The 27511-nt window shown below is 35.5% G+C and overlaps 1 protein-coding gene across 1 annotated transcript; it reads left to right on the plus strand.

Annotated features, from left to right (window-relative positions):
* The first annotated feature begins 16821 nt into the window (after positions 1-16821).
* LOC101897069 (neuropeptide-like 3) lies at positions 16822-17821 on the plus strand. The gene is made up of 2 exons (XM_005188743.4): positions 16822-16969; positions 17041-17821. Exons 1-2 carry the CDS (start codon positions 16958-16960, stop codon positions 17353-17355), a joined length of 327 nt encoding a protein of 108 aa, XP_005188800.1. The 5' UTR covers positions 16822-16957; the 3' UTR covers positions 17356-17821.
* Positions 17822-27511: the final 9690 nt, after the last annotated feature.

Below are 27511 nucleotides of genomic sequence, written 5' to 3' on the forward strand. Positions count from 1 at the left end.
GAGGGTATAAAAAATTGATTCGCGTAGCCGGTGTTGGACATACTCAGAGGAAATAATCTTAAGCCCCGACCGAAGGCCGGCTACTTAAAAGAGTATCAAATTTAGAAACATTTTAGCCCGTGTTGGACTTACTCAGAGGAGTAAATCTCAAGCCCGGCAGAAGGCCAGCTACCTAAAATAACATAAAATTTAGAAAAACTGAACAGAATAATCGTGTTGGATCTGGATCCAAGAAAGGGTTTGAGAACCCATATCACTGGGTTCAAGAAAGGTAATAGCACATATATATTGTGGCATTTTGAATAGGTTATAGTGTAGTTTGTCGTAAATGTTGTGATCTCCCAAAATGGGGCCTTTTTCAACTTTTTGAAGATTTTTAAAAAAATCCAGGTCAAAAAAAAAAAAAATTAATAATTTTTATACAACTATAAGATATGTATTCTAGTTTTCAAATTATTCCTATATTGTCTACATCTGTTAATTAGGTCCTGATATAATCCGGGTCTTCGACCCGAACCTTCGGGTTAACTTTACGGGCATCCGCGTCCATCCGAAAAGAAATACTTTCCCGAAATCAGGGTGCGAATACTTACATCTGGAAAAATTTCGAGAGTTTTTTCTAAACCAGAGTTAAGCTAAATATTTAAAATTAAATTAAATAAAATTCGGAAGTGGCGACTTTAACTTGTGAAGGCAACAGACATGCTGTTGGATAGACCCACCCAAAAGGAAAAAATGGAACTATATATAAGATCTTCCCACTACATATAACATCTGAGAGAAATTATTATAAAAAATGCGGAAAAACAATTTTAGAAAAATGTATCTTAAAAAAATAGACAAGTGTCCATTTCCTCTCCCGGGTCAAGCAGGACAATAATCATGCAATGATCCAGCAGATTATGAAAGTAGAGCTGAATGCAAGTTAAAAAGCATCAGTCGGTTTCGCCGACAGATGTATGTATACCCTCATCCAATGTTCGATAATTTAAATATATGTTCACTTCTGTTATGATTATTCAAATTGTTGGCCCTCTATGGAGTAGGTTCCGAGAGAATGGTCCAATATTGTCCATTTCTTATCGGACCTACATAAAAATCATATAAAAATTGCTACGTGCCAGGTTTGGACTATATTGGTTACTTCGTTTTTTTATATGAAATGTGTGATAATTTTTAGAAAATGTTAAAATGTACGTGAGATACCAGTTATAGTGGACCGAAGGAGTGGGCCGAATGTGTCCATCTTCGAACTCGATCTTAGTTTAATAATAAATTTACGATATGCCAAGTTTGTAGCAAATCGGATACTCCCTTCGAAAGTTATAATGCGCACCTAAAAATGGCCTGAAACGGATTTGGCCCAAAGAGACATAGGGTATTATATTATTATTTTAATAAGGCACGTTTTCGCCGTATCAAATTACAAATACACTCTCTGGGTGAGGTGCCAGAAGGGCTTCGAAGATATATACAAATCTTGTGTTAGCAAAAATTTTGTATGTTTCAAATTTGCAGAGATGCTTATTTCGCTTTATTTGAGCGTTTTTTTTTTTTCAAAATCTTGAACCCTATGTATGGGGGAGGTACCAGAAGAAATGGTTCGATCTATACCATATTTATAAAAGATGTCGACACTTTGTGGGGAGGTACCAGAAGGAGTGGACCGATATATTCCATGTTAACACCAGATCTTAGGTTTATAGAAATATTGGGGTGTGTGAAATTTTAAGACGTTTGGTTCCTAACATCACATTTTATATGAGTTATAATTATTCAAAATTTTGACCCTTTGTGGTGGAGGTACTTGATGGAGTGGACCGATATAGTCCATTTTCGCACCTGAAGTAGCACTTTCGCAAATATTAGGATTCGAGCAAAATCGGTTCATCCTTTCTCTTTCTGTGCAGAAAATAAATTTTTGCAAATTTCGACCTTTTGTGGGGGAGGTACTTGATGGAGTGATCCGATATTGTCCATTTTTGCACCTGACCTTGCGCTGTTACAAATATTAGGATCTGCAAAGATGGGGCAAAGTCGGATCATCCTTTCTCTTTCTGTGCAGAAAAAATATTTTTTTTTGAAAATTTTGACCTTTTGTGGGGGAGGTACTAGAAGAAGTGGACCGATGTATTCCATCTTCACACCAGATATTACGCTAATAAAATTATTGGGATGTGTGAAATTTGAAGACAATCGGACCCTTACTTCACATTTTATAAGAGTTGTTATTATTCAAAATTTTGACCCTTTGTGGGGGAGGTACTTGATAGAGTGGACCAATATTGTCCATTTTCGCACTTGACCTAGCACTGACAAAAATATTAGGATTTGCAAAGTTGAAGCAAACTCGGATCATCATTTCTCTTTCTGTGCAGAAAATATATTTTTTGAAAATTTCGACCTTTTGTGGGGGAGGTACCAGAAGGAGTGGACCGATATTGCCCATCTCCGAACTCGATCTAAGTTTGACAAAAATATTACGATGTACAAAGTTTGGACCAAATCGGGTACTCCCTTCGAGAGTTATCGTGCGCACCAGCCAGCCAGACAGACAGACGGACGGACGGACGGACATCGCTAAATCGACTCCAAATGTCCTGAAACGGATTTGGTCCAAAGAGCCCTAGGGTCTAAAACCGTTATTTCGACTAGGCACGTTTTGACCGTATCAAATGATATATACCCTCTATAGCCATATGGCTGAGGGTATAATTAGGCCAATAACACAATTGTAAAAACCGCTCATAATAATACCTATACATAATTAGCATACTGCATGACATTACAACCGTACATCTGCTTACATTACATTTCACTTTTCCACACACAAAACCTCCGTCATTGCCCACAAAAGTAGTTTCGAAAATAAGCCCAAAATAACTGCTGTAAAATTAAAACGGAATACCTATCCGTTTGGCCAGCGAACACGCACGCGTTCGTGAACTTGAACCACAGTTAACAAAGTCATTTTAACCTGAACCACAACTATTCACACTCACATACGCACACACGTAACCGTGTGCGTAAATTGTGTGGTACATTAAAAGTGCATGAATTCACGGCCATCAAACACAAATTGTCTTACAGCTCACTGCTATGGTTGATGGTTGATGGCTGTTGGTTGGCCATAACCATGCCCGACCAAGTTACTGACGGACCGCAATAAAGCACAACATACAACGTCATTAGCCACAAATGAAACCGCGATGTTTTGGTTGTGGAAAACAGATAACGTAAGGCCTAAAATCGTACATATCGTAGTTGAAAGAAACGCAACTGGTTGCAAGGCATAGAGGCCTAGAAGCTGAAGTACTGTAAAGAGTTGTAACATTTTTTTGTTGATTATTTTTGGACAGAAATTATTTTTGTGGTTTATCAACGAATTGCAAATGAGTATTCAGATTTGTCGATAACATTTTTATTTAATTATTTAATTTTAAATATTTTGATAATATATATTTTTTTAAATCCTAATACCGGGCTAATGGTAATTGTAATTCAATCTCTTAGTTCTATAGAGAGAAAACCAGTAAGGAAAGCTCAAAATTCGGGCGGGGCCGACTATATGATACCCCCCCCCACTATGCATATTTAGTAGAGCTCTCGTAAAAAGGTTTATACAGGGCATTTCAGAGCTCTATGAGATATTTGGTACAAAATCAAAATCTATCCAATTCTATCGTGCATTTTACGAACTATAGCTATCTCTGAACCGGGTTTCTCCAAATTTTACGTATTAGCTTCTAGACTGAATTCGGTCTTATGTACGAAAATTCAGGTGATTTGGGCTGATATTGACCATTTAGTGCACATTTAACCCGAAATTGGATGAAGATATATATGAGAGCTATATCCAAATCTGAACCGATTTCGATAAAATTTAAAACAGCTATTCCTGTGCTCCATCTAATACCTGGTACCAAATATCACGGTAGTGGAGTGAATATCACGAATGTATGGGACTAAAACTCTAAATCGGATGAAACATGTATATGGTTGCTATATCTATATCTGAACCGATTTTCACTAAATTTGATATACTTGCTTCTAGGCTGAATTTGGTCCGATGTACTAAAATTCAGTCCATTTGGACTTATATCGGCCATTTGGTGCACAATTAACCCGAAATCGGATGAAGATATATATGGGAGCTATATCCAAATCTGAACCGATTTCGATAAAATTACAAACAGCTATTTCTGGGCTGTATCTTATATCTGGTACCAAATATCATTCTTGTGGAGTGCATATTACGAATGTGAGAGGCTTAAACACCAAATCGGATGAAAGATATATATGGAAGCTATAGCTATATCTGAACCGATTTTCTCCAAATTTGATATACTTGCTTCTAGGCCGAACTCGGTTGGGTGTGCCAAAATTCAGGTAATTTGGACTGATAGTGGACATTTGGTGCACATTTAACCCGAAATCGGATGAATATATATATGGGAGCTATAGCTGTTTCTGAACCGATTTTCTCCAAATTTGTTGTATTTGCTTTAAGGCTAATCTCGGTCACATGTGCCAAAATTCGGGCCATTTGGGCTGATATTGGCCATTTGGTGGTCAATTAACCCGAAATCGGATGAAGATATATATGGGAGCTATATCCAAATCTGAACCGATTTCGATAAAATTTAAAACAGCTATTTCTGTGCTCCATCTAATACCTGGTACCAAATATCACGGTTGTGGAGTGTATAGTAGGAATGTGAGGGACTTAAAGATCAAATCGGATGAAAGATATATATGGGAGCTATAGCTATATCTGAACCGATTTTCTCCAAATTTGATATACTTGCTTCTAGGCCGAACTCGGTTGGGTGTGCCAAAATTCAGGTAATTTGGACTGATAGTGGATATTTGGTGCACATTTAACCCGAAATCGGATGAAGATATATATGGGAGCTATATCTAAATTTGATCCGATTCTCACCAATTTCAATAGGGTTCGTCCTTGGGCCAAAAAAATATTGTTTGGAAAATTTCATCTCAATCGGATAATAAATGCGACCTGCATTTTGTTCACAAGAATACATGGACAGACGGACGGACGGACGGACTGACATGCATAAATCGACTCAGAAAGTGATTCTATGAAGGTTCTCAAAAGTAACTATGGGTCTATCTCGTTTCCTTCTCCATGTTACAAACAAATGCACAAAGACATAATACCCTTACCACTATGTGGTGTAGGGTATAAACATTTGTGGGTAGCGTCTTAGAAAGATTGATAAAATATAAACAATTGAAAATTGTTGCCAAATAAGGATCTCTTTTCGCCAACGACAAAAAAATGAGATTTTCAAACAAAACTTAAATTTATCATTTCGGAGAAGACATATTTACAGAAAATAAACTATAATTAATTAAATAATGTGAATCGTGCTATCAATTCCAATATATATTCTTTTATTTTTGGAAATCTTTCCTACGTATAGACCTATTTTACAAAAAAAGCACATATTTGTGTACCCTCCACCATACATAGTATGGAGGGTATATTATGTTCGTCATTCCCTTTGTAATTCATCGAAATAATATTTTTAGACATAACAGAGTATATATATTCTTGATTAGCGTATATTGTCTATGTATTCAGATTTTTCGATATCGTATATCCTGATATTCCGTATTTTGATGATTTTAAGGACATTATTCACCGGAGTTGTTTCAAATTTCGTATTTAGAAATCCTAATGAGTACTGCAGCCTATGAAAAAATTGAAAATTGCGTATTAAGGCCCCCGTCTTCGCATACGCCCCATATATCGGTACCTCCCTATATTCGGAATTTTGACAATGTTAGGTACAAATTCACCGGAATTGTTTCATATTTCGTATTTTAAGTTCCTAATGGGCCCCCGTCTTCGCATACGCCCCATATATCGGTACCTCCCTATATTCGGAATTTTGACAATGTTAGGTACAAATTCACCGGAATTGTTTCATATTTCGTATTTTAAGTTCCTAATGGGCACTACAGTCTATGCCAGAAAATTGTCAATGCAGGTCTACGTTCTCGTATAGACCCCATGTATCGGAACCTCCCTATATACGGTATTTTGATGATTTTAGCTATATTATTCACCGATTTTTTTTTCAAGTTTCGCATTTGAATATTGTTGTCCACGTCGTCGTATAGACGCTAATATAATAGCTATATTCGGTGTCTTTAAGATTTTAACAGAATTTTTAACGGATTTTATTTATTTTATTTTTTTTTTTGTTGAAAATTGCAAAATTCTTACCAATTAGGTGAGGGTATTCAAAGTTCGGCCCGGCCGAACTAACAGCTTTTTTACTTATTTTTTGGTAATTTTTAGACAGATCATTATTTTTGTGGCTTATCAACGAAATGCGAATAAGTATTCAGATTTTCCAATTTTTTTTTTGTTTTGTTTATTTACATTTTTTTTCTTAATATTCAAATAACATTGGTGTATAGTGCATGATATGACCTCGATAAGAATTATATTAAAAAATATTTATTGGAACAATAGACATACCGGGCCGAGATTCACAAAATGGAAAAATTCGGCTGAATATGAAAAAATCTCTCCAATTTGGGTTGATAATACATATATGGTGGACAAAAACCGTAAAATCGGATGAGGATGTATGTCGAAGGTCTATGAACAATCTTAACCGATCTCGATCAAATTTAGCAGACGTATTTTCGAGCTGTATCTGATGTCTAGTATCAGTATGGAGAGTATATTACGCATGCGAGGGACTTTAACACCAAATCGAATGAAAGATATATATGGGAGCTATTGCTATATTTGAACCGATTTTCACCAAAATTTGAAGTACTTGCTTTTGGGCTAAATTCTTTCGTAAGTGTCAAAATTCTGTCAATTTGGGCTTATATTAGTCATTTAGTGCACAATAAATCTGACATAGGATAAGATAAATTTATTTAAAGGAGATATATCCAATTCTGAACCTGAGCTAAGCTATATTTGAACCGATTTTCCACAAATTTGAAGTTTTTCTTTCTAAGATGAATTCAGTCGGAATTTCAGTTAATTTGGGCTGATATTAACCATTTTGGTGCACTATAAACATAAAATCGGTCGCAGATATAAATGAGAGCTATATACAAATCTGATACGATCTCGATAAAATTTGACAGAGGTATTTCTGGGCTGTATCTGATATCTGGTACCAAATATTATTTTTGTGGAGTGCATATTACGAATGTGAGGGACTTAAACACCAAATCGGATAAAACATTTGTATAGGAGCTATAGCTATACCCTAACCGATTTTCACCGAACTTTATGTACTTGTTTCTGGTCTGAATTCGGTTGGATTCAGGTCCTTTGGATTGATATTGGCCATTTGTTGCACAATTAAATCGGATGAAGATATATACGGGAGCTATATCTAAATTTGAACCGATGCTCATCAATTGCAATAGGGTTTGTCCTTGTATGGAAAATTTCATCTCAATCGGATAATAAATGCGGCCTGCATTTTGGTCACAAAAATACTAGACAGACGGACGGATGGACAGACATCCATTGATCGACTCAAAAAGTGATTTTATGAAGATTCTCAAAGGTAACTATGTGTCTATCTCGCGTCCTTCTCCATGTTACAAAGAAATGTACAAAGACATAATATCCTTACCACTATGTGGTGTAGGGTATAAAAATCCGCGAACATAGCCCATATAGTTCTTGAAAAATATTTTTTTAAAAATACAATTTTTTTAAAAATTCATTTAAAAATATAAATATGTTTTGTTTATGTAAATATTAGAATTTTTTTAAATCCATGTTTCAAGGTTTTGAGCAATATTTTCTTAAACATTTTCACGACAAAGGCCATATATTTTTCAAGCAATCTAGGGTTATACCCCCAGATGTGCATAAAAAAATATTTTTTAAAAGTCAAGGATTACAATTCTTTTAGTCCTTGTAAATATTTTTTTAAAAAGTCCACGATTGTAGCCCTGTTTATACCGTGAAATATTAAAAAAAAAAACATAAATTTGGTTGTTGAAAAAAACTTAAAAGTTTTTTGAAACCCCACGTTATTTTCGTTGAATTATTTTTATACTCTCCACCAAAAAAGGTATGGAGGGTATATTAAGTTCGTCATTCCGATTGTAACTCATCGAAATAATCATTTTAGACCCAACAAAGTATATATATTCTTGATCAGCGTAAAATTCTAAGACGATTTAGCCCTGTCCGTCCGTCTGTCCGTCTGTTGTAATCACGCTACAGTCTAAACGAATTGAGATAGGAAGCTAAAATTTTGCACAGATTTCTCTTTTGTCTGCAGGCAGGTCAAGTTCGAAGATGGGGTATATCGGTCCACGATATCGTATAGCCCCCATATAACGGTACCCCCGATATTCGGTATTTTGATGATTTTAGCCACATTTTTCAACGGAATTGTCTAAAAATCCACACAAGGAGTTCCTTGTGGGTACTTTATACCTCGGCAGGGAATTGTCTATATAGGTCCACGATATCGTATATCCCCCATTTAACTGTACCCCCGATATTCGGTATTTTGATGATGTTAGCCACATTTTTCAATGGAATTGTCTTAAAATCCACACAAGTAGTTCCTTGTGAGTACTTTACCTCGTGAGACAGAATTGTCTATACAGGTCCACGATATCGTATATCCCCCATATAACTGTACCCCCGATATTCGGTATTTTGATGATTTTTCCCACATTTTTCAACGGAATTGTCTGAAAATCCACACAAGGAGTTCCTTGTGGGTACTTTATGCCTCGACAGAGAATTATCTATATAGGTCCACGATATCGTATAGCCCTTATATAACGGTACTCCCGATATTCGCTATTTTGATGTTTTTAGCCATATTTTTCAACGGAATGGTCACAAGGGATTCTTTGTAAACAAGGGGTTCTTTGTGAGCACTTTACCCCCCGACAGAGAATTCTCTATATAGGTTAACGATTACGTATAGCCCCCATATAACGGTACCATGCGATATTCGGTATTTTGATGATTTTAGCTATATATTCCAATGGTAGTCTCTGAAAATCTACTCAAGGATTTTTTGTGAGCACTTTAACCCCTGAACGGTATTTGTCTATATAGGTCCACAATATCGTATATCCCCCATATAACGGTACCCCCGATATTCGTGATTTTGATGAATTTAGCCACATTTCCCAGTGGAATTATCTGAAAATCCACACATGGAGTTCCTTGTGAGTACTTTACCCCCAGACATAGATTTGTCTATATAGGTCCACAATAGCGTATATCTCTCCATATATCGGCACCTTCCGATATTAGGTATTTTAAAGATTTTAACAGAATTTTCAATGGATTTTATTTTTTTGAATATTTTCTAATTCGTTCCAAATGGTGGAGGGTATTCAAAGTTCGGCCTGGCCGAACTTACTGCTTTTTTACTTGTTAAGTTTCTTAAAATTCAGAATTCCTGCCATTAAAACATTTTGAAAATGTTCAAGATTTTGGCCTAGGTAAGATATTTTTTAGAAATCCTCTGTTATTTCCAATGGATACTATTTTTTTAACAAAATCCACTGTTAAGATGCTACAAGTGTTTTAAAAATATATATTTTTTTAATTCACGATCATAGGGTTGGCGAAATATTTTAAAATTTACAATTAGGAGACTCAAAAATATTTTTTTATTGCAACCCCCAAATCAACCAAAATCTGCAATTGTATACCTTTAAAGATATTCAAATAAAACTTACAGTTATAGCGCTTAAAAAATATTTTTTTTTAAATATCTCTGATTATGGTCTTATTTTCAATAGTTACGATAATTGAAAAGCATTGTTTAACAATCCACGATTATAAATATATTCTTTATAAAAAATTCCTTATTATCCATGGACACATTACATGCAATATATTTTTTAAGAACTTCAGTCAGTGAAGACTTTTTTAAAATCGAAAATTCCACGATTATAGTCTGTCAAAAATCATTAAAAAAATCAACGAAAAACGTTTTGCAATAAGCTTTTTGTTTTACAAAACTTTACTTTTAAAATTCTTAAAAAAATGAAATAAACGTCCACATTTTTTTAAAACATGGACCATTTGAAATCATTGGACTGACAACTGAAAAACGAAAACAAATTTCACTTTCATGATATAAAAGCACCGCCCCTCTAATTGTTCTTAAGGTTACCAGAAAATATCAGGTTCAACGATAATATTAATTACAAAACTTCTAACCGTTTGACAAAGCCAAGAAAATCGCACGTGTTTACAGTATTGAATGATCGATGTTCAGAAACCAGAATTGTGATTAATACAATTTATTTTATTGATTTTGAAAACAATCTATATCGAGTAAACAAACCCATTATTCAAAACACATGTTCTTATCCTAAAACAGGAAAAGTGATCTAAAAATATTTATAGTATTTATTTCTTGTTTTGCAAATTATGATGAGTCATTTGGAGAAATTCGCAATAACTGTGGTAGCACGCTGTCCAAAATTCAATGCATTTTTAATTAACTGGGGCAATAACTTTTTCCAATTCACATGTTTGAACAAAATCGTTTGGATTTATATATTGAATTGTAGCTTATTGATTATTCATATCAAATGTTTGAAATTGTGCTAATTTTTTGTTTGCTTGTATACCGACAAGCAAGGCATATAAAGAAATAAAGAACAGGTCGGTGAACCGCTTGAACCCCAATAGCTCCTTTAGCCATCCCTTATTAGGATATACACTTTTGATGCTGTTAGAATTAAAAGAGGAGATTTTGCTTAGCAGAAGCACATCATCTTTTGTAAAATAATCGAGCAATTTAGATATATACAGGGTGGGATGAAAAAACTGCAACCAACTTCAAACTGCTGTCATTTCTAAGCCTCTCGTCCGACAGCTGTTAAAATTATTCCAGTGACAGATCATTATACTGTTTTCAAGCGAACAAAAGCCTTTTTATGAGAATTTCCCAGAAAAAAGTTATTCGTGATGGAATTCAAGCGTGATAGTGTGATTTTTTAATTTTTGGCTCGAAAACCACGATAAAGCACTCCTGCATTTAGATGTGAATAAATCTTTTGTGTCTCGTAACATCGCTCGTTACCGTGATACTGGAGGCGTAGCCTAACATCAAGTAAGTGGACGGAAGAAAATAGCAACATCAGCAGAAACGGTTCGAAAAGTAAAGAAGCGACTTGATCGAAACCCACGTCGCAGTGGCCGAAAAATGGCTCGCGAGCTGAACTTATCGCAATATTACATTCGGCATACATTGAAAAATGAGCTCAGGGTAAAGCCATTGAAATTCCAAAAAGTGCAAGAATTTACACCTCAACAGAAAGAAAGTAGACTCAAAGAAGCTAAAGAGTTGCTTCGCTTTCCCAGAAGTGGTGAACTGCCGAATTTGGTTTTCTCTGATGAGAAAACATTCGTTGTCCAGTAGTTTGTAAACAAACAAAATTATCGTGTTTACTTGGCAAAGATGTCAGTTGAAAATGTGCACCTTCGGTTGGCCACCAGAACTCAAGCGCCGGCCATGGTGATTGTGTGGGCCACCATAACAGCCGATGTTCGCTCTCCGCTTGTATTAATCGACCGTGGCATCAGAATAAATGCCGGATATTATCGCGAAAGTATTCTAGAGGGTGTCTTAAAGCCTTGGGCATGCAAAGATTTTGGCCGCAGACCTCGGACATTCCAATGGGACTCAGCACCATCGCACTCAGCACGCGCCACCCAAGAATGGTTACGCTTTATTTCCAGCGCAAAATCCCCGGATACCAATCCTTTGGACTATTGTGTGTAAAGTATTTTGGAAAGCAAGTTTAGGACTAAAAAATACCAAAGTGTCGATCACCTCAACCAAGCGCCTCGCCGGGAATGGGTCAAAATACCGCAGAGCAACATTCGGTCAGCGTGTGACGGTTTCCTTGGCCGTTTGAAGCCCATAATTCGAGCCAAAGGTGACTACTTCGAACAAATCTAAAATTATCCTAAATGTGATGCTCTTTCCGGCATTTTTGTTTTATTCAATAAAATTAAAAAAAAAAAAAAACAATTATAAAAATAATGGCGTTTGACTTTGTTGCAGTTTTTTTATCTCACCCTTTAGGAGTCCTGTTAAAGGTTATCTGTCTATAGAAGATCTAAAAAGAGTTTTGTGGTTAGAGAATAAAGGTTTTCTGGCCACACAAGACCTGTAAAAGGTCTTAGGACCGTAGAAGGCTTCCGGCCACAGAAGAGCTGTGAAAGGTCCACTGGCCATAGATGACCTGTAAAGGTTTTCTAGACATACAAGACCTGTAAAAGCGCTTCTCTTCATAAAATACCTGTAAGAGACCTTCTGACCATAGCAGTTCTGTTAAAAGACTTCAAGTTACAGAAGAGCTGTAGAAGGTCCTTTGGCTATAGAAGACTTGCAAATAATGGTCTTGTGGTCAAAGAAGATCTGAAAATGGTTTTATGGCCTGTAAAAGGCCTTCTGACCATTTAAGTCCTATAAAAAGTCTTGCTTTCACAGAAGAGCTATAAAAGGTCCTCTGGCCATAGAAGACATGTTAAATGTCATCTAGCAATAGAATACCTGAAAATTGTCTTGTGGTCAGAGAAGACCTGTACCAGGTTATGTGGTCAGAGAAGACCTGTGAAAGGTTTTCGAACTATACAAAACCTGTAAATATTTTCTGGTCATAAAAAACCTATAAAAGGCCTTCTGATCATAGAAGTAGAGATATTTTTAAACCGTGTATTTTTAAAAGTGAGCTTATATTTTTAATAGAGGATTTTTTTTTAAATTGTTTTAAATTCTCAATTTTTTCATAATTTTTGTACATCATGGATGAACTGAAAAAAAAATGTGGATATTCTACAAATATATTTTTCGAACTTCCCGAACAGTACAAATAGTGTTTAATTTAAAATATATTTTCCGGAACTTCCAAGCTATATATAAATCATGGACTTAGATAGAGTCAAGATTCGAAGAATAACAAGTTGAAAAACAGTAAGTTCAGCCGGGCCAAACTTTGAATACCCTCCACCATTTGGAACGAATTTGGAAATTTAAAAAAAAAAAAATAAAATCCTTAAAAAATTCTGTTAAAACTTTAAAAATACCAAATATATAGCCGTTATATTGGGGTCTATACGACGTGGACCTACATAGGCATTGTTTGTCATAAGCCATTACCATATTAAAATTCGAAACTTGAAATAAACGGTGAATAATGTAGCTAGAATCATCAGAATATGGTATATAGGGAGATACCGTTATATCGGATCTGTGCGAAGACCTGGACCAGCATAGACAATTTTCTGTCAAAGGCTATAGCATCCATTACTAACGTCAAATACGATATCTCAAACAATTTCGGTGGGTATTGTACCTAAACTCGTCAAAATACCGAATATAGGGAGGTACTGATATATGGGGCCTATACGAAGACCTAGACCTGCATAGATATTTTTCTGTCACAGACTGTAGTTCCCATTACGAACTCAAAATACGTAATTTGAAACAATTCCGGTGAATGATGGAGCTAAAATCATCAAAATACCGAATTTTGGGAGCTACCGTTGTATGGGGGCTATACGAAGACGTGGACCTGCCCAGATAATTTTCGGTCATAGGCTGTAGCATCCATTAGGAATCTCAAATACCAAATTTGAAACAATTCCCGTGAACAATGTCGCTAAAATCATCAAAATACCGAATATCGGGAGGTACCGTTATATGGGGGCTATACGAAGACGTGGACCTGCCCAGATCATTTTCTGTCATAGGCTGTAGTATTTATTTCGAACTTCAAATACCAAAGTTGAAAGAATTCCGGTGAAAAATGTCGCTAAAATCATCATGGCCCATTTACGAACTTAGCCTGCCTACTGGAAAAATAAACACGTGTGCAAAATTTTAGCCTTCTATCTCAATTCGTTCGAAAGATAGCGTGATTACAACAGACAGACAGACGGACATGGCTAAATCGACTTAGAATTTTACGCTGATACTTTGTTGGGTCTGACATGAGTATTTCGAGGAGTTACAAACGGAATGACAAAGTTAATATACCCTCCATAGTATGGTGGAGGGTATAAAAAATAACTAAGCTAAACAAATTTTTCTTGAGGAACTTGATTCAACGGGGTCCTCCTATTTTCCAAGAGAACACCATTAACATGTTTTCAAACTATACAAGGCCCAGAACCACTTTATTGCTTTTACAAAGCTCCTCAATGAACTCCTGAAGTCCTGTAAAATGTCTTCTGGCTGTAGAAGACGTGTAAAGTTTTTTTTTGGGCAATAGCAGACCTTAACCAGTAAAGAAAGTCTTAAAGTCGGGCGGGGCCGACTTTATGATACCCTACACCACTTTGCTAATTTAGTTGAGCTGCGCATAACAATTAAAAGTTTTTATGGGAGAATTCAATTATACATGCTATGATTATAATTATAATTTAAAATTCAAAGGACTAAATATGCCGAAGCATTTGTATCTTTTAAATTCGGAGTTGTATTGCCCATTTGGTGCACAATTAATCTGAAATCGGATAAAAATATATATGGAAGCTATATACAAATCGGAACCGATCTCGATAAAATTTGGCAAAGATATTTCTGAGCTCTATTTGATATATTCCCCTGAATATCGTTGTTACGGAGTGCATATTACGGCTGTGGGAAACAAATATGACAAATCGGATGAACAGTATATATGGGAGCTATAGCTATATCTGAACCGATATTTACTAAACTTGACATACTAGCTTCTAGACTCAATTCGGTCGTAAGTGCCAAATTTCATCTAATTTGGGCAAATATTAGACGTTTAGTACACAATCCAATGTAAATCGGACGAAGTTATATGTGGGAGCTATATCCAAATCTGAACCGATCACGATAAAAATTAGCAAATGTATTTCTGAGCTGCATTTGATAAATTTCACCAAATATTGTTGTTACAGAGTGCATATTACGGCTGCGGAAGACAAAAATAACAAATCGGATGAACAATATATATGGGAGCTATAGCTATATCTGAACCGATTTCGATGAAATTTGGCATACTTATTTTGAGGTCCAATCTGATCGTACATGCGAAATTCCATACTATTCGGACTGATATTACACGTTTGGTGCACAATAAAAGGCAAATCGGACGAAGATATATATGGGAGCTATATCTAAATTTTGACTGATTATCTCCAATTTCAATAGGGTTCGTCCTTGGGGCAAACAAATGATTTGTGCAAAATTTCATACTATTCGGACTGATATTACACGTTTGGTGCACAATAAAAGGCAAATCGGACGAAGATATATATGGGAGCTATATCTAAATTTTGACTGATTATCTCCAATTTCAATAGGGTTCGTCCTTGGGGCAAACAAATGATTTGTGCAAAATTCCATACTATTCGGACTGATATTACACGTTTGGTGCACAATAAAAGCAAATCGGACGAAGATATATATGGGAGCTATACCTAAATTTTGACCGATTATCTCCAATTTCAATAGGGTTCGTCCTTGGACCGAACAAATGATCTGTGCAAAATTTCATCTGGATCGGGCAATAAATGCGACCTGTACTTTGTTTACAAAAATACGTGGACAGACGGACGGACGGACAGACGGACGGACGGACGGACGGACGGACGGACGGACGGACATGCATAAATCGACTCAGAATGTGATTCTATGCAGATCATCAAAAGGAACTATGGGTCTATCTCGTTTCTTTTTGCCTGTTACAAACAAATGCACAAAGACATAATACCCTGACCACCTTGTGGTGTAGGGTATAAAAATGTGTTCTGGCCATAGAAGACTTGGATAACGTTTTCTGGCCATAAAAGGGCTGCAAAGCATTTCCTACTTTACATAACTCGTGGTTTTTAAAAAAAAAAAAACTTTATTTATTATTTTTGTAAGGACATTTTGAAAATGCCTTCCTAGCTGTTCATTTTGAACTGGTCCCCTATATCCGCTCCCGAATTACATTGCAACCATTTCGAAATTTAAGAAATTTTTGCGAATTAAATTTTGTTTTGGCTTTTTCTTGACCGACATAACAGTTACAAAATTGCATGTGAGTGATTTTCTTAAAAACAAAAATAAAAATTAGCTAATGCTCAGGAGGCGAATGACGAAAACTGTATATGTTCCCCCCAGATTGCCATGGAATATGTTGTAATCGATTTATATGTATGTAAAATGGAATTGTTACATTGTTTATTGTTGAAAATAAAACAAAAAACTGCACTTCTGGAGCATGGCTAGGTGGTGGTTAACAGCGGCCGCCACCACAGTCAACATCATTGCCACCTAATTCTAAACCACCAATTGTCAGTTTTCTGGTCACTCACATTTAAGACGACAAACCACCACCAGCAGCAGCAGCAACAATAACAAAGCACAGCAGATCTAGGAAACAATACAACAAACAACAATTTGTGCATTAACTTGATTATAAAGTGTCTGCTAAGCGTTCGGACCGAACTCACCCCCCCCCCCCCCCCCTTTTACCTCCTTTTTCTGAGAAGGCCAACTACCGGGCGGCATATGCTGTTTTATGAGTTTGGAGTTTTGTTTCTGTTCTCATATTTGCCAACAATTTTCGCCAGCATTTGTTGTTATGCTCGCGTTCGGTTGTTGTTGTATTTCGTATTTTCATTCTGTTTTTCTCGCCGCCTTTGTTATGGTTTGTGTTCAACCACATTTGTATGGCTTTAGATCAGCTGCGGCGGCGACGACGACAACATTAGCAGCTGATTTGGGGAATTATTTTTGTTTTTGTTGTATTCGCCAGCCATTTTGAGGAAATAAGCCAAGTTTTAGTATATAAATGGCCACATAAACCTAGATTAAAACATAAACTATTCAGACTTCAAAACAGTCTAAACACACAACAGCAACACAGACCTCTTTGTCGTTTCTTTTCTTCGTAAGCTTCAATAAAAAGGATAATCAAAATGTTCAAATTGGTAAGATGGGGAAAAAGGATATTTGAAAAAGAAAAGTTCTGAAAAAAAATATTGCATTTCAATAATTTTAGGTGGTGTTGTCTGCTCTCTTGGCCGTAGCTGCTGCTCGTCCCGGTTACTTGGCTGGTCATGGTCCTGTGCTTGTGGCTGGTCCTACCCATGTCATTCATGAGCCTGCCTATGCCAAAGTTGGTGCCATTGTCAAATCCGTACCCACTGCCGTGTCGCATCAATCCATTAGCCAGGTCCACAGCTCAGCTCATGTTGTGCAACCCATTGTGGCACCGGTAATTAAGACCACTTATGCTGCAGCTCCCTTGGCCCTGCATGCCAGTTATCATGCTCCAGTTTTGCCTTTGGCCCATGGCTATGCTCATCCCTGGTAAACAAGGAAGACTCACGCTGATAGAAGGGGTGTTGTATGGATCTGTTATGGCTATGGACTTAAATTCTCCCAACTTTGGCCTATCCTGCCCTAGTTGTAATCCGGTACTGAACAGTTGGACATGATGTCGTTTTTTCCACTACCACAACCACATGGATCACATACTGTTTCGCCTAAGCTACTACACTGCTCTTTCCGATCCATCATTGCCATAAAATCATGTTCATTTGTCATATTTTAATATATTCTTTTTATTTGTATATACCTTTTGTATTTATTATGTTTATCCTCATATTTTATCGCCCTCTACCCTCCCCACAAACTTTAGTGAATGTACGTTTGTTCTTTAAAATATTTCCAAAAAATCCGAAATTTTCATATTTTTTTATCCAAAAATCCTTTTGACTGATAATACAATAATTTTTTTTGTCATAAAGAAAAATAAAAATCAAGAAGATTTGTAAAAATAAATTAAAATTTTTATTTAAGTTTCAAGATTTGAATATTAAAAAAATATTCAATCCAGACATAGTTCTCTTGAAGAGCTTGGTTCAAAGAGAACTCCTTAAGGATTTCTTCCAAGAGAAGGACATTAAAAAGTTTTCAAACTGTACAAGGCTTAGTATCCCTTATTGGTATTTCAGAGCTCTATAATGGAATTCTGAAGTCCTGTAAAAGAAAACCTGTAAAAAGTCTTGTGATCAAAGACGACATGTAAAAAGGTTTTCTGACTATACAATACCTTTAAAAAGTATTCTGATCATAAACGACATGTAAAAGGTCCTTGGGCCATAGAAGACCTGAAAATGGTCTTGTGATCACAGAAGACCTGTAAAAGTTTTTTGGCCATAGAAGACCTGAAAATGGTCTTGTGAACACAGAAGACCTATAAAAGGTTTTTTGGCCATACTAGATCTTTGAAAAGTTTTCTGATCATAGAACAATTGTAAAAGGCCTTCTGACCATAGAAGATCTGTAAAAGTCCTTTGGCTAGAAGCTCCTCTGGATATAGAAGACCTGTAAAAGTGATATTTGGCCATAGAAGACCTGTAAATGGTGCTCTGACCCTAGAGGATCTGTAACAGATCTCTCAGACACAGAAGATCTTAAGCAGGTCGTCAGACCATAAAATAATTGCTTAAGGTCCTCTGGCCATAGAAGATCTTAGAAAGACCTTCTGTTTGTAGAAGTCATCTAAAAAGTCTTCTGGCCGTGAACCACAGAAGCTGTGTAAAAGTTCCTCTGGCTAAAATCAACCTATGAAAGGTCCTCTGGCCATAAAAGACCTGTAAAAGATACTCTGGCTATAGAAGAACCGAAAATGGTCTTGCGGTCAGAGAAGACCTGTAGAAAGTCTTCTGGCCATAAAAGACGTGTAAAAGGTCCTCTGGCCATAGAAGATCTGTCAAAGGATTTCCGGTCTTAGAAGACCTGTATGTAGCCCTCTGGCCATAGATGACCTTCAAGAGGTCTTTCAGTCACAGAAGATCTTTAGAAAGTCTTCTGACCATAAAAAAATAACTAAAGGTCCTCTGGCAATCTTATAAACCCCTTTTGAACGTAGAAGTCCTGTAAAAAGTTTTCTGGTCGTGAACCATAGAAGCCGTGTAAAAAGTCTTCCGGCCACATAAAAGCTGTAAAAGTTCCTCTGCCTATATCAAACTTGTAGAAGGTCCTCTGGCTATAGAAGACCTGAAAATGGTGTTGCGGCCAGAGAAGACCTGTAGAAAGTCTTCTGGTCATAGAAGACCTATAAGAATTCATTCGGCCACAGAAGGCCTCTAAAAGATGCATTGGCCAGAGAAACTCTGGAAAAGGTCATCTGGCCACAGACGAATTATAAAAGCCCTCTGCTCATAAAATCTCTTCCGGATGTAGAAACCTCTACAACGTCTCGTGAATTTGCAAGGTCTGTCAAAGGTCATCTGGTCCATGAAAAAATATTGTACAATAAATCAACGTTGAGGCCTATTGTGGTTAGTGAACAAATAAATCCACGTCTCTGATGATCCTTGAAAAATATTCTTTAAAAAATCCACGTCTCTGATGATCCTTGAAAAAATATTCTTTAAAAAATCCACGTCTCTGATGATCCTTGAAAAAATATTCTTTAAAAAATCCACGTCTCTGATGATCCTTGAAAAAATATTCTTTAAAAAATCCACGTCTCTGATGATCCTTGAAAAAATATTCTTTAAAAAATCCACGTCTCTGATGATCCTTGAAAAAATATTCTTTAAAAAATCCACGTCTCTGATGATCCTTGAAAAAATATTCTTTAAAAAATCCACGTCTCTGATGATCCTTGAAAAAATATTCTTTAAAAAATCCACGTCTCTGATGATCCTTGAAAAAATATTCTTTAAAAAATCCACGTCTCTGATGATCCTTGAAAAAATATTCTTAAAAAAATCCAAGTCTCCGATGATTCTTTGAAAAAATATTCTTTAAAAATCCACGTCTCTGATGGTCCTTGAAAAAATATTTTTTAAAAAATCCACGTCTCTGATAGCCCTTAAAAATATTCTTTAAAAAATCCACGTCTCTGATGGTCCTTGAAGAAATATTTCATGACAAATCCACGTCTCTGAAAGTCGTTGAAAAAATATCCTTCAATGAAATCCACATCTGAGATAGTCCTTGCAAAAATATCCTTAAAAATTCACATTGGTCCCTGAATAAAATGTGCCCTAAAATCCACTCTTGACATTTTATAATTTATATTTTTTATTCCCAACCTAATCCACCACTTGTCCCATCCATTGTCCACCTCAGCCATGCACAAATCATGCATTTCCCATTACGAAATCCACCCGTTTGACAGGTGTTCTTTGAATGCATTTAACATTCGATTACTGCATGTTTTCTATAATCAAATTTCTTTTTCTGTCTCCTTGCAGGTATTACGGCCAACAGCAGGTATGTATGTGACCATTGGCATATTTGCTCTTCATCAATCATGGCAATTGTAAAAGGCCTTCTGACCATAGAAGATCTGTAAAAGTCCTTTGGCTAGAAGCTCCTCTGGATATAGAAGACCTGTAAAAGTGATATTTGGCCATAGAAGACCTGTAAATGGTGCTCTGACCCTAGAGGATCTGTAACAGATCTCTCAGACACAGAAGATCTTTAGCAGGTCTTCAGACCATAAAATAATTGCTTAAGGTCCTCTGGCCATAGAAGATCTTAGAAAGACCTTCTGTTTGTAGAAGTCATCTAAAAAGTCTTCTGGCCGTGAACCACAGAAGCTGTGTAAAAGTTCCTCTGGCTATAATAAACCTATGAAAGTTCCTCTGGCCATAAAAGACCTGTAAAAGATACTCTGGCTATAGAAGAACCGAAAATGGTCTTGCGGCCAGAGAAGACCTATAGAAAGTCTTCTGGCCTTAAAAGACGTGTAAAAGGTCCTCTGGCCATAGAAGATCTGTCAAAGGATTTCCGGTCTTAGAAGACCTGTAAGTAGCCCTCTGGCCATAGATGACCTTCAAGAGGTCTTTCAGTCACAGAAGATCTTTAGAAAGTCTTCTGGCCATAAAAAAATAACTAAAGGTCCTCTGGCAATCTTATAAACCCCTTTTGAACGTAGAAGTCCTGTAAAAAGTTTTCTGGTCGTGAACCATAGAAGCCGTGTAAAAAGTCTTCCGGCCACATAAAAGCTGTAAAAGTTCCTCTGCCTATATCAAACTTGTAGAAGGGTCTCTGGCTATAGAAGAACCGAAAATGGTGTTGCGGCCAGAGAAGACCTGTAGAAAGTCTTCTGGTCATAGAAGACCTATAAGAATTCATTCGGCCACAGAAGGCCTCTAAAAGATGCATTGGCCAGAGAAACTCTGGAAAAGGTCATCTGGCCACAGACGAATTATAAAAGCCCTCTGCTCATAAAATCTCTTCCGGATGTAGAAACCTCTACAACGTCTCGTGAATTTGCAAGGTCTGTCAAAGGTCATCTGGTCCATGAAAAAATATTGTACAATAAATCAACGTTGAGGCCTATTGTGGTTAGTGAACAAATAAATCCACGTCTCTGATGATCCTTGAAAAAATATTCTTTAAAAAATCCACGTCTCTGATGATCCTTGAAAAAATATTCTTTAAAAAATCCACGTCTCTGATGATCCTTGAAAAAATATTCTTTAAAAAATCCACGTCTCTGATGATCCTTGAAAAAATATTCTTTAAAAAATCCACGTCTCTGATGATCCTTGAAAAAATATTCTTTAAAAAATCCACGTCTCTGATGATCCTTGAAAAAATATTCTTTAAAAAATCCACGTCTCTGATGATCCTTGAAAAAATATTCTTTAAAAAATCCACGTCTCTGATGATCCTTGAAAAAATATTCTTTAAAAAATCCACGTCTCTGATGATCCTTGAAAAAATATTCTTTAAAAAATCCACGTCTCTGATGATCCTTGAAAAAATATTCTTTAAAAAATCCACGTCTCTGATGATCCTTGAAAAAATATTCTTTAAAAAATCCACGTCTCTGATGATCCTTGAAAAAATATTCTTTAAAAAATCCACGTCTCTGATGATCCTTGAAAAAATATTCTTTAAAAAATCCACGTCTCTGATGATCCTTGAAAAAATATTCTTTAAAAAAATCCACGTCTCTGATGATCCTTGAAAAAATATTCTTTAAAAATCCACGTCTCTGATGATCCTTGAAAAAATATTCTTTAAAAAATCCACGTCTCTGATGATCCTTGAAAAAATATTCTTTAAAAAATCCACGTCTCTGATGATCCTTGAAAAAATATTCTTTAAAAAATCCACGTCTCTGATGATCCTTGAAAAAATATTCTTTAAAAAATCCACGTCTCTGATGATCCTTGAAAAAATATTCTTTAAAAAATCCACGTCTCTGATGATCCTTGAAAAAATATTCTTTAAAAAATCCACGTCTCTGATGATCCTTGAAAAAATATTCTTTAAAAATCCACGTCTCTGATGATCCTTGAAAAAATATTCTTTAAAAAATCCACGTCTCTGATGATCCTTGAAAAAATATTCTTTAAAAAATCCACGTCTCTGATGATCCTTGAAAAAATATTCTTAAAAAAATCCACGTCTCTGATGATCCTTGAAAAAATATTCTTAAAAAAATCCAAGTCTCCGATGATTCTTTGAAAAAATATTCTTTAAAAATCCACGTCTCTGATGGTCCTTGAAAAAATATTTTTTAAAAAATCCACGTCTCTGATAGCCCTTAAAAATATTCTTAAAAAAATCCAAGTCTCTGATGATCCTTGAAAAAATATTCTTTAAAAAATCCACGTCTCTGATGATCCTTGAAAAAATATTCTTTAAAAAATCCACGTCTCTGATGATCCTTGAAAAAATATTCTTTAAAAAATCCACGTCTCTGATGATCCTTGAAAAAATATTCTTTAAAAAATCCACGTCTCTGATGATCCTTGAAAAAATATTCTTTAAAAAATCCACGTCTCTGATGATCCTTGAAAAAATATTCTTTAAAAAATCCACGTCTCTGATGATCCTTGAAAAAATATTCTTTAAAAAATCCACGTCTCTGATGATCCTTGAAAAAATATTCTTTAAAAAATCCACGTCTCTGATGATCCTTGAAAAAATATTCTTTAAAAAATCCACGTCTCTGATGATCCTTGAAAAAATATTCTTTAAAAAATCCACGTCTCTGATGATCCTTGAAAAAATATTCTTTAAAAAATCCACGTCTCTGATGATCCTTGAAAAAATATTCTTTAAAAAATCCACGTCTCTGATGATCCTTGAAAAAATATTCTTAAAAAAATCCACGTCTCTGATGATCCTTGAAAAAATATTCTTTAAAAAATCCACGTCTCTGATGATCCTTGAAAAAATATTCTTAAAAAAATCCAAGTCTCCGATGATTCTTTGAAAAAATATTCTTTAAAAATCCACGTCTCTGATGGTCCTTGAAAAAATATTTTTTAAAAAATCCACGTCTCTGATAGCCCTTAAAAATATTCTTTAAAAAATCCACGTCTCTGATGGTCCTTGAAGAAATATTTCATGGCAAATCCACGTCTCTGAAAGTCGTTGAAAAAATATCCTTCAATGAAATCCACATCTGAGATAGTCCTTGCAAAAATATCCTTAAAAATTCACATTGGTCCCTGAATAAAATGTGCCCTTAAATCCACTCTTGACATTTTATAATTTATATTTTTTATTCCCAACCTAATCCACCACTTGTCCCATCCATTGTCCACCTCAGCCATGCACAAATCATGCATTTCCCATTACGAAATCCACCCGTTTGACAGGTGTTCTTTGAATGCATTTAACATTCGATTACTGCATGTTTTCTATAATCAAATTTCTTTTTCTGTCTCCTTGCAGGTATTACGGCCAACAGCAGGTATGTATGTGACCATTGGCATATTTGCTCTTCATCAATCATGGCAATCAGAGTGCAGTGTCATCAATCCTTGGCATTGGTGTTCATTTGTGTACTGCGTGCAATATTCATACACTATTAGCAGGCGTGATAATACTCCAGTACCTACCATTTTTGTGCTGGTGGAAAATTCTCCTTTGGGATTTCGAAACGAACATGAGGCCACACCACTTACCTTGAGGAGGTAGGTAGTGTGGTAACACTTATCCATGGACGAAATCCCAACGTTTGAGTCATTCATCATTTCACATTTGCAACCAACGATAGATACAATGTTGTGCGGGACTGCATTTAAGACTTTATTGTGGCACGTGTCAAATGGAATTGTGTTTATTGGTCATACGACCAGCGGTCCTCGGTCTTTATTTTCAGTGCAATGAACTGAAAACTGAATGACCTTCAACCGAGGGGGGAACAGTGGTATTTCAATATTTAATTGTCAAAAATTTCTAAATTTCAAATAATTTTGTTTCAACAACTACCAGACCACAAAATGCTGGGTTTTTAGAGAATACTTTTTCATGACCGTATATCGAGGAATATTGAAGAAGCTGTTTTTAAATAAATATTTTTCAATGTCTATAAGAGACATGTTTTTTTTTCGAAGCCTTTATAAGGGACGTGGATGATTTTAAATATTTTTTTAAGGAACAAAACATTTTCGTATATACCGAAAGAACTCGTTTTTTTTCGAAACACTTAAAAGGCGTAATAAGTCCGAATATTTGTAAAAACCAAAATAAAAAGAATTCCTAAACTTTGTTAAGAGGACCAAAACATAGCATGACTTTGGCAAGTCACCGAATTTTTTGTAAAGAGTTTTAGTACTGAAGAATATTTATTCATGGACCAAAGTCATGGATTTTTAAGGATTTTTTTAGAAATATTTAAGAATATCTTCATAGCTCCAGACATAGATTTTTTTGAACATTTTTTTCATTGACCATCAGGATTTCAGAGGTTTTTTGAACTATATTTTTGCAACGTAAAATACAATTTTAAAGGAACTTTAAGAGCCTCAGTTGTAGATTTTATTATACCCTACAACACTATGTGTTGGGGGTATTATAAGTTTGATTGGGCCAAAAATTATGTAACACCTCGAAATATTGATTTCCCACATAGGAAAGTATATATGGATCTTCCTAGCTCGCCGAGCTTAGTCGATCTAGCTATGTATGTCCGTCCGTCCGTCTGTCCGTCTGTCCGTCTGTCCATGTTAATTTGTAATCACTCTACAGGCCGCAATTATGGTCCGATCTTCACGAAATTTAAATTGGAGGTGGGGCTAGGGTCAGAATAGAACCCTATTTCTTTTGGTGATGATCGCATAATATTTAAGGGTTGAAATGGACCAAAAACTGAAAAAATTTCTGATTTTGCACTTGCTCTACAGGTCGCAATAATAAACCAATCGACGCGGAATTTCGCATGTAGCTAGAGTTTAGGGCTGGCAAGAAGCCTACCCATTTGGGTGGTCATCGGATAATATTTAGCGGGTAAAATAGACCATATCTTTTTTGTTGAAAAAATTCAAAATTTTTCATTAAACCGCGAATATTTTAAATCCCAGCGAAATCACAAAGCCATGACAAGGTTACTTCTGATCTTTACATTGATGTTAACATCCAACAAAACGGATATATTGCAAAATATGTGCGATATATATGTTTATCAAAGATGATATGCTTGAAAAATCTCTTATATGTCGAGAACGGCTGGACTGATTTCGACAGTTCTCATTAATTCAGAATGGCCTCTTGACAGGAAACATAAAACGTCTAAAAAAATCGCATAAAAATATCTCTCTAAAGATGAAAATATTGATTTTGTAAAATGTTCTCATATTTTTTCCATTTTGTCATATTTTTGGCATATTTTAATTTTGAATTAAACATTTGGTAATATTTCTACAGCTAACAAAACTAAGTAGTTGGGATATCAGAATATCATATACAGATCGCATTTATGGCCCGATCCTTACGAAATTTTGCATGGAGATAAGATGAGGGTCAGAATAGAAGCCTACTCTTTTTGGAGATGATCGCCATATATTTAGGGGTTGAAATGGACCAAAAAACTGCAAAATTGTCAGGAGGTCGTAATTATCGCCCGATCCTCACGCACATTTGAATGGGAGTTACTGGACATTGCAAAGCCAAGCAGTTTTGGATGGCCATCCAAAAATATTTGTATTTGTAGACAAAATACGAAAATGTCCACTCCAGTGACTTTTGGAGAATTCACAAACACAGGAAAGACGCACTTCTGACTACTTCGTTAACGCTGATTTCGTTGAAGAATATAGTCAAATGTCTGTATCTCATATAGATGCATTTCAGTCAAAAACCAATACTAAATGTTAATCTTTTGCCACTTCTGAGAGATTATAAGTCTTTGGGAAATATTGGTTCCAGATCTAGGAAGACCATTTACGTGCAACATCTACCAATAAATCGGAAATGAGCAAATTAGTTTAAGTTGCTATTATTCGAAAATTAGAGAACGAAACCTGATGGTTGTCTTTTATTATTTGTCACAATATCTTGTGAAATTCTGTCGAGTATTTCGCCTAATAAACTGTATGGTTTATTATAGTGTTGTAGGGTATTCAACGGTCGGCCCCGCTCGACTGTAGCCTTTCCTTACTTGTTTTTTATTTGCTTTTAAGCATATTTGTAAGAGACGTATATTTTTGTTAGAAACAATTTTCTTAGTAGATCATCAGAGGCCGGAAATTGTTTGGGAAAACATTTGTTGACCATCAGAGAGGTGGATTTTTAAAGAAAAAAAATTTTGGGACATTCATATCCTCTCGATTGCAGGACGATTACAGCCCCAGCGGTGGATTTTTAAAGAAAAATTTTCAACTACCATCAGAGCCTTAATCGTTTAAAAATCAGACGTGAATTTTTGAAAGAATATTATTCCAAGGATCATCAGAGACTTGGATTTTTTAAAGAACCATCCGGGAATTGGAAATATGTGGATTTTTAAAGGATATTTTTTCAGGAACCATAAGATACGCGCATTTTTGAAAGAATATTTTTTCAAGGATCATCAGGGACGTGGATTATTGAAAAAATATTTTTTCAAGTATCATCAGGGACGTTGATTTTTAAAAGAAAATTTTTTCAAGGACGAAAAGAGTCGTGGATTTAAAAAAAAAATCAAGGACCATTTAAAAAAATCGTGGACCATTAGAGACGTGGATTTTTAAAAGAAGATTTTGGAAGGATCATGAGAGACATGAATTTTTGAAAGAATATTTTCTCGAAGATATTCAGAGACGTAGATTTTTTAAAGAATATTTTCTCAAGGATTATCAGAGGCGTGGATTTTTTAAAGAATATTGTTCTAAGGATCATCAGAGACGTCGATTTTTGAAGGAATATTTTTTCAAGGATCATCAGAGATTTTTAAAAGAATATTTTTTCATGGGTCATCAAAGACGTGGATTTTTGACGGAATACTTTTTTCAAGGATCATCAGAGACGTGTACCTTTGAAAGAATATTTTTTCAATTATCATCAGAGACTTTGGTTTTTGAAAAAAATATTTTTTCAAGGATCATCAGAGATTTTGGTTTTTGAAAAAAAAAAATATTTTCTCAAGGACCATCACAAACCATCAACTCCAGATGTGAAATTTTCAAAGAATATTTTTATTCAAAGGTCATCAAAGACATGGATTTATTAAAGAATAATTATTTAAGAGACGTAAATTTTCAAAAGAATAATTATTCAAGAGA

The sequence above is a fragment of the Musca domestica genome, unplaced genomic scaffold, assembly GCF_030504385.1.
Source record: "Musca domestica strain aabys unplaced genomic scaffold, Musca_domestica.polishedcontigs.V.1.1 38, whole genome shotgun sequence".
NCBI classification, from domain to species: domain Eukaryota; kingdom Metazoa; phylum Arthropoda; class Insecta; order Diptera; family Muscidae; genus Musca; species Musca domestica.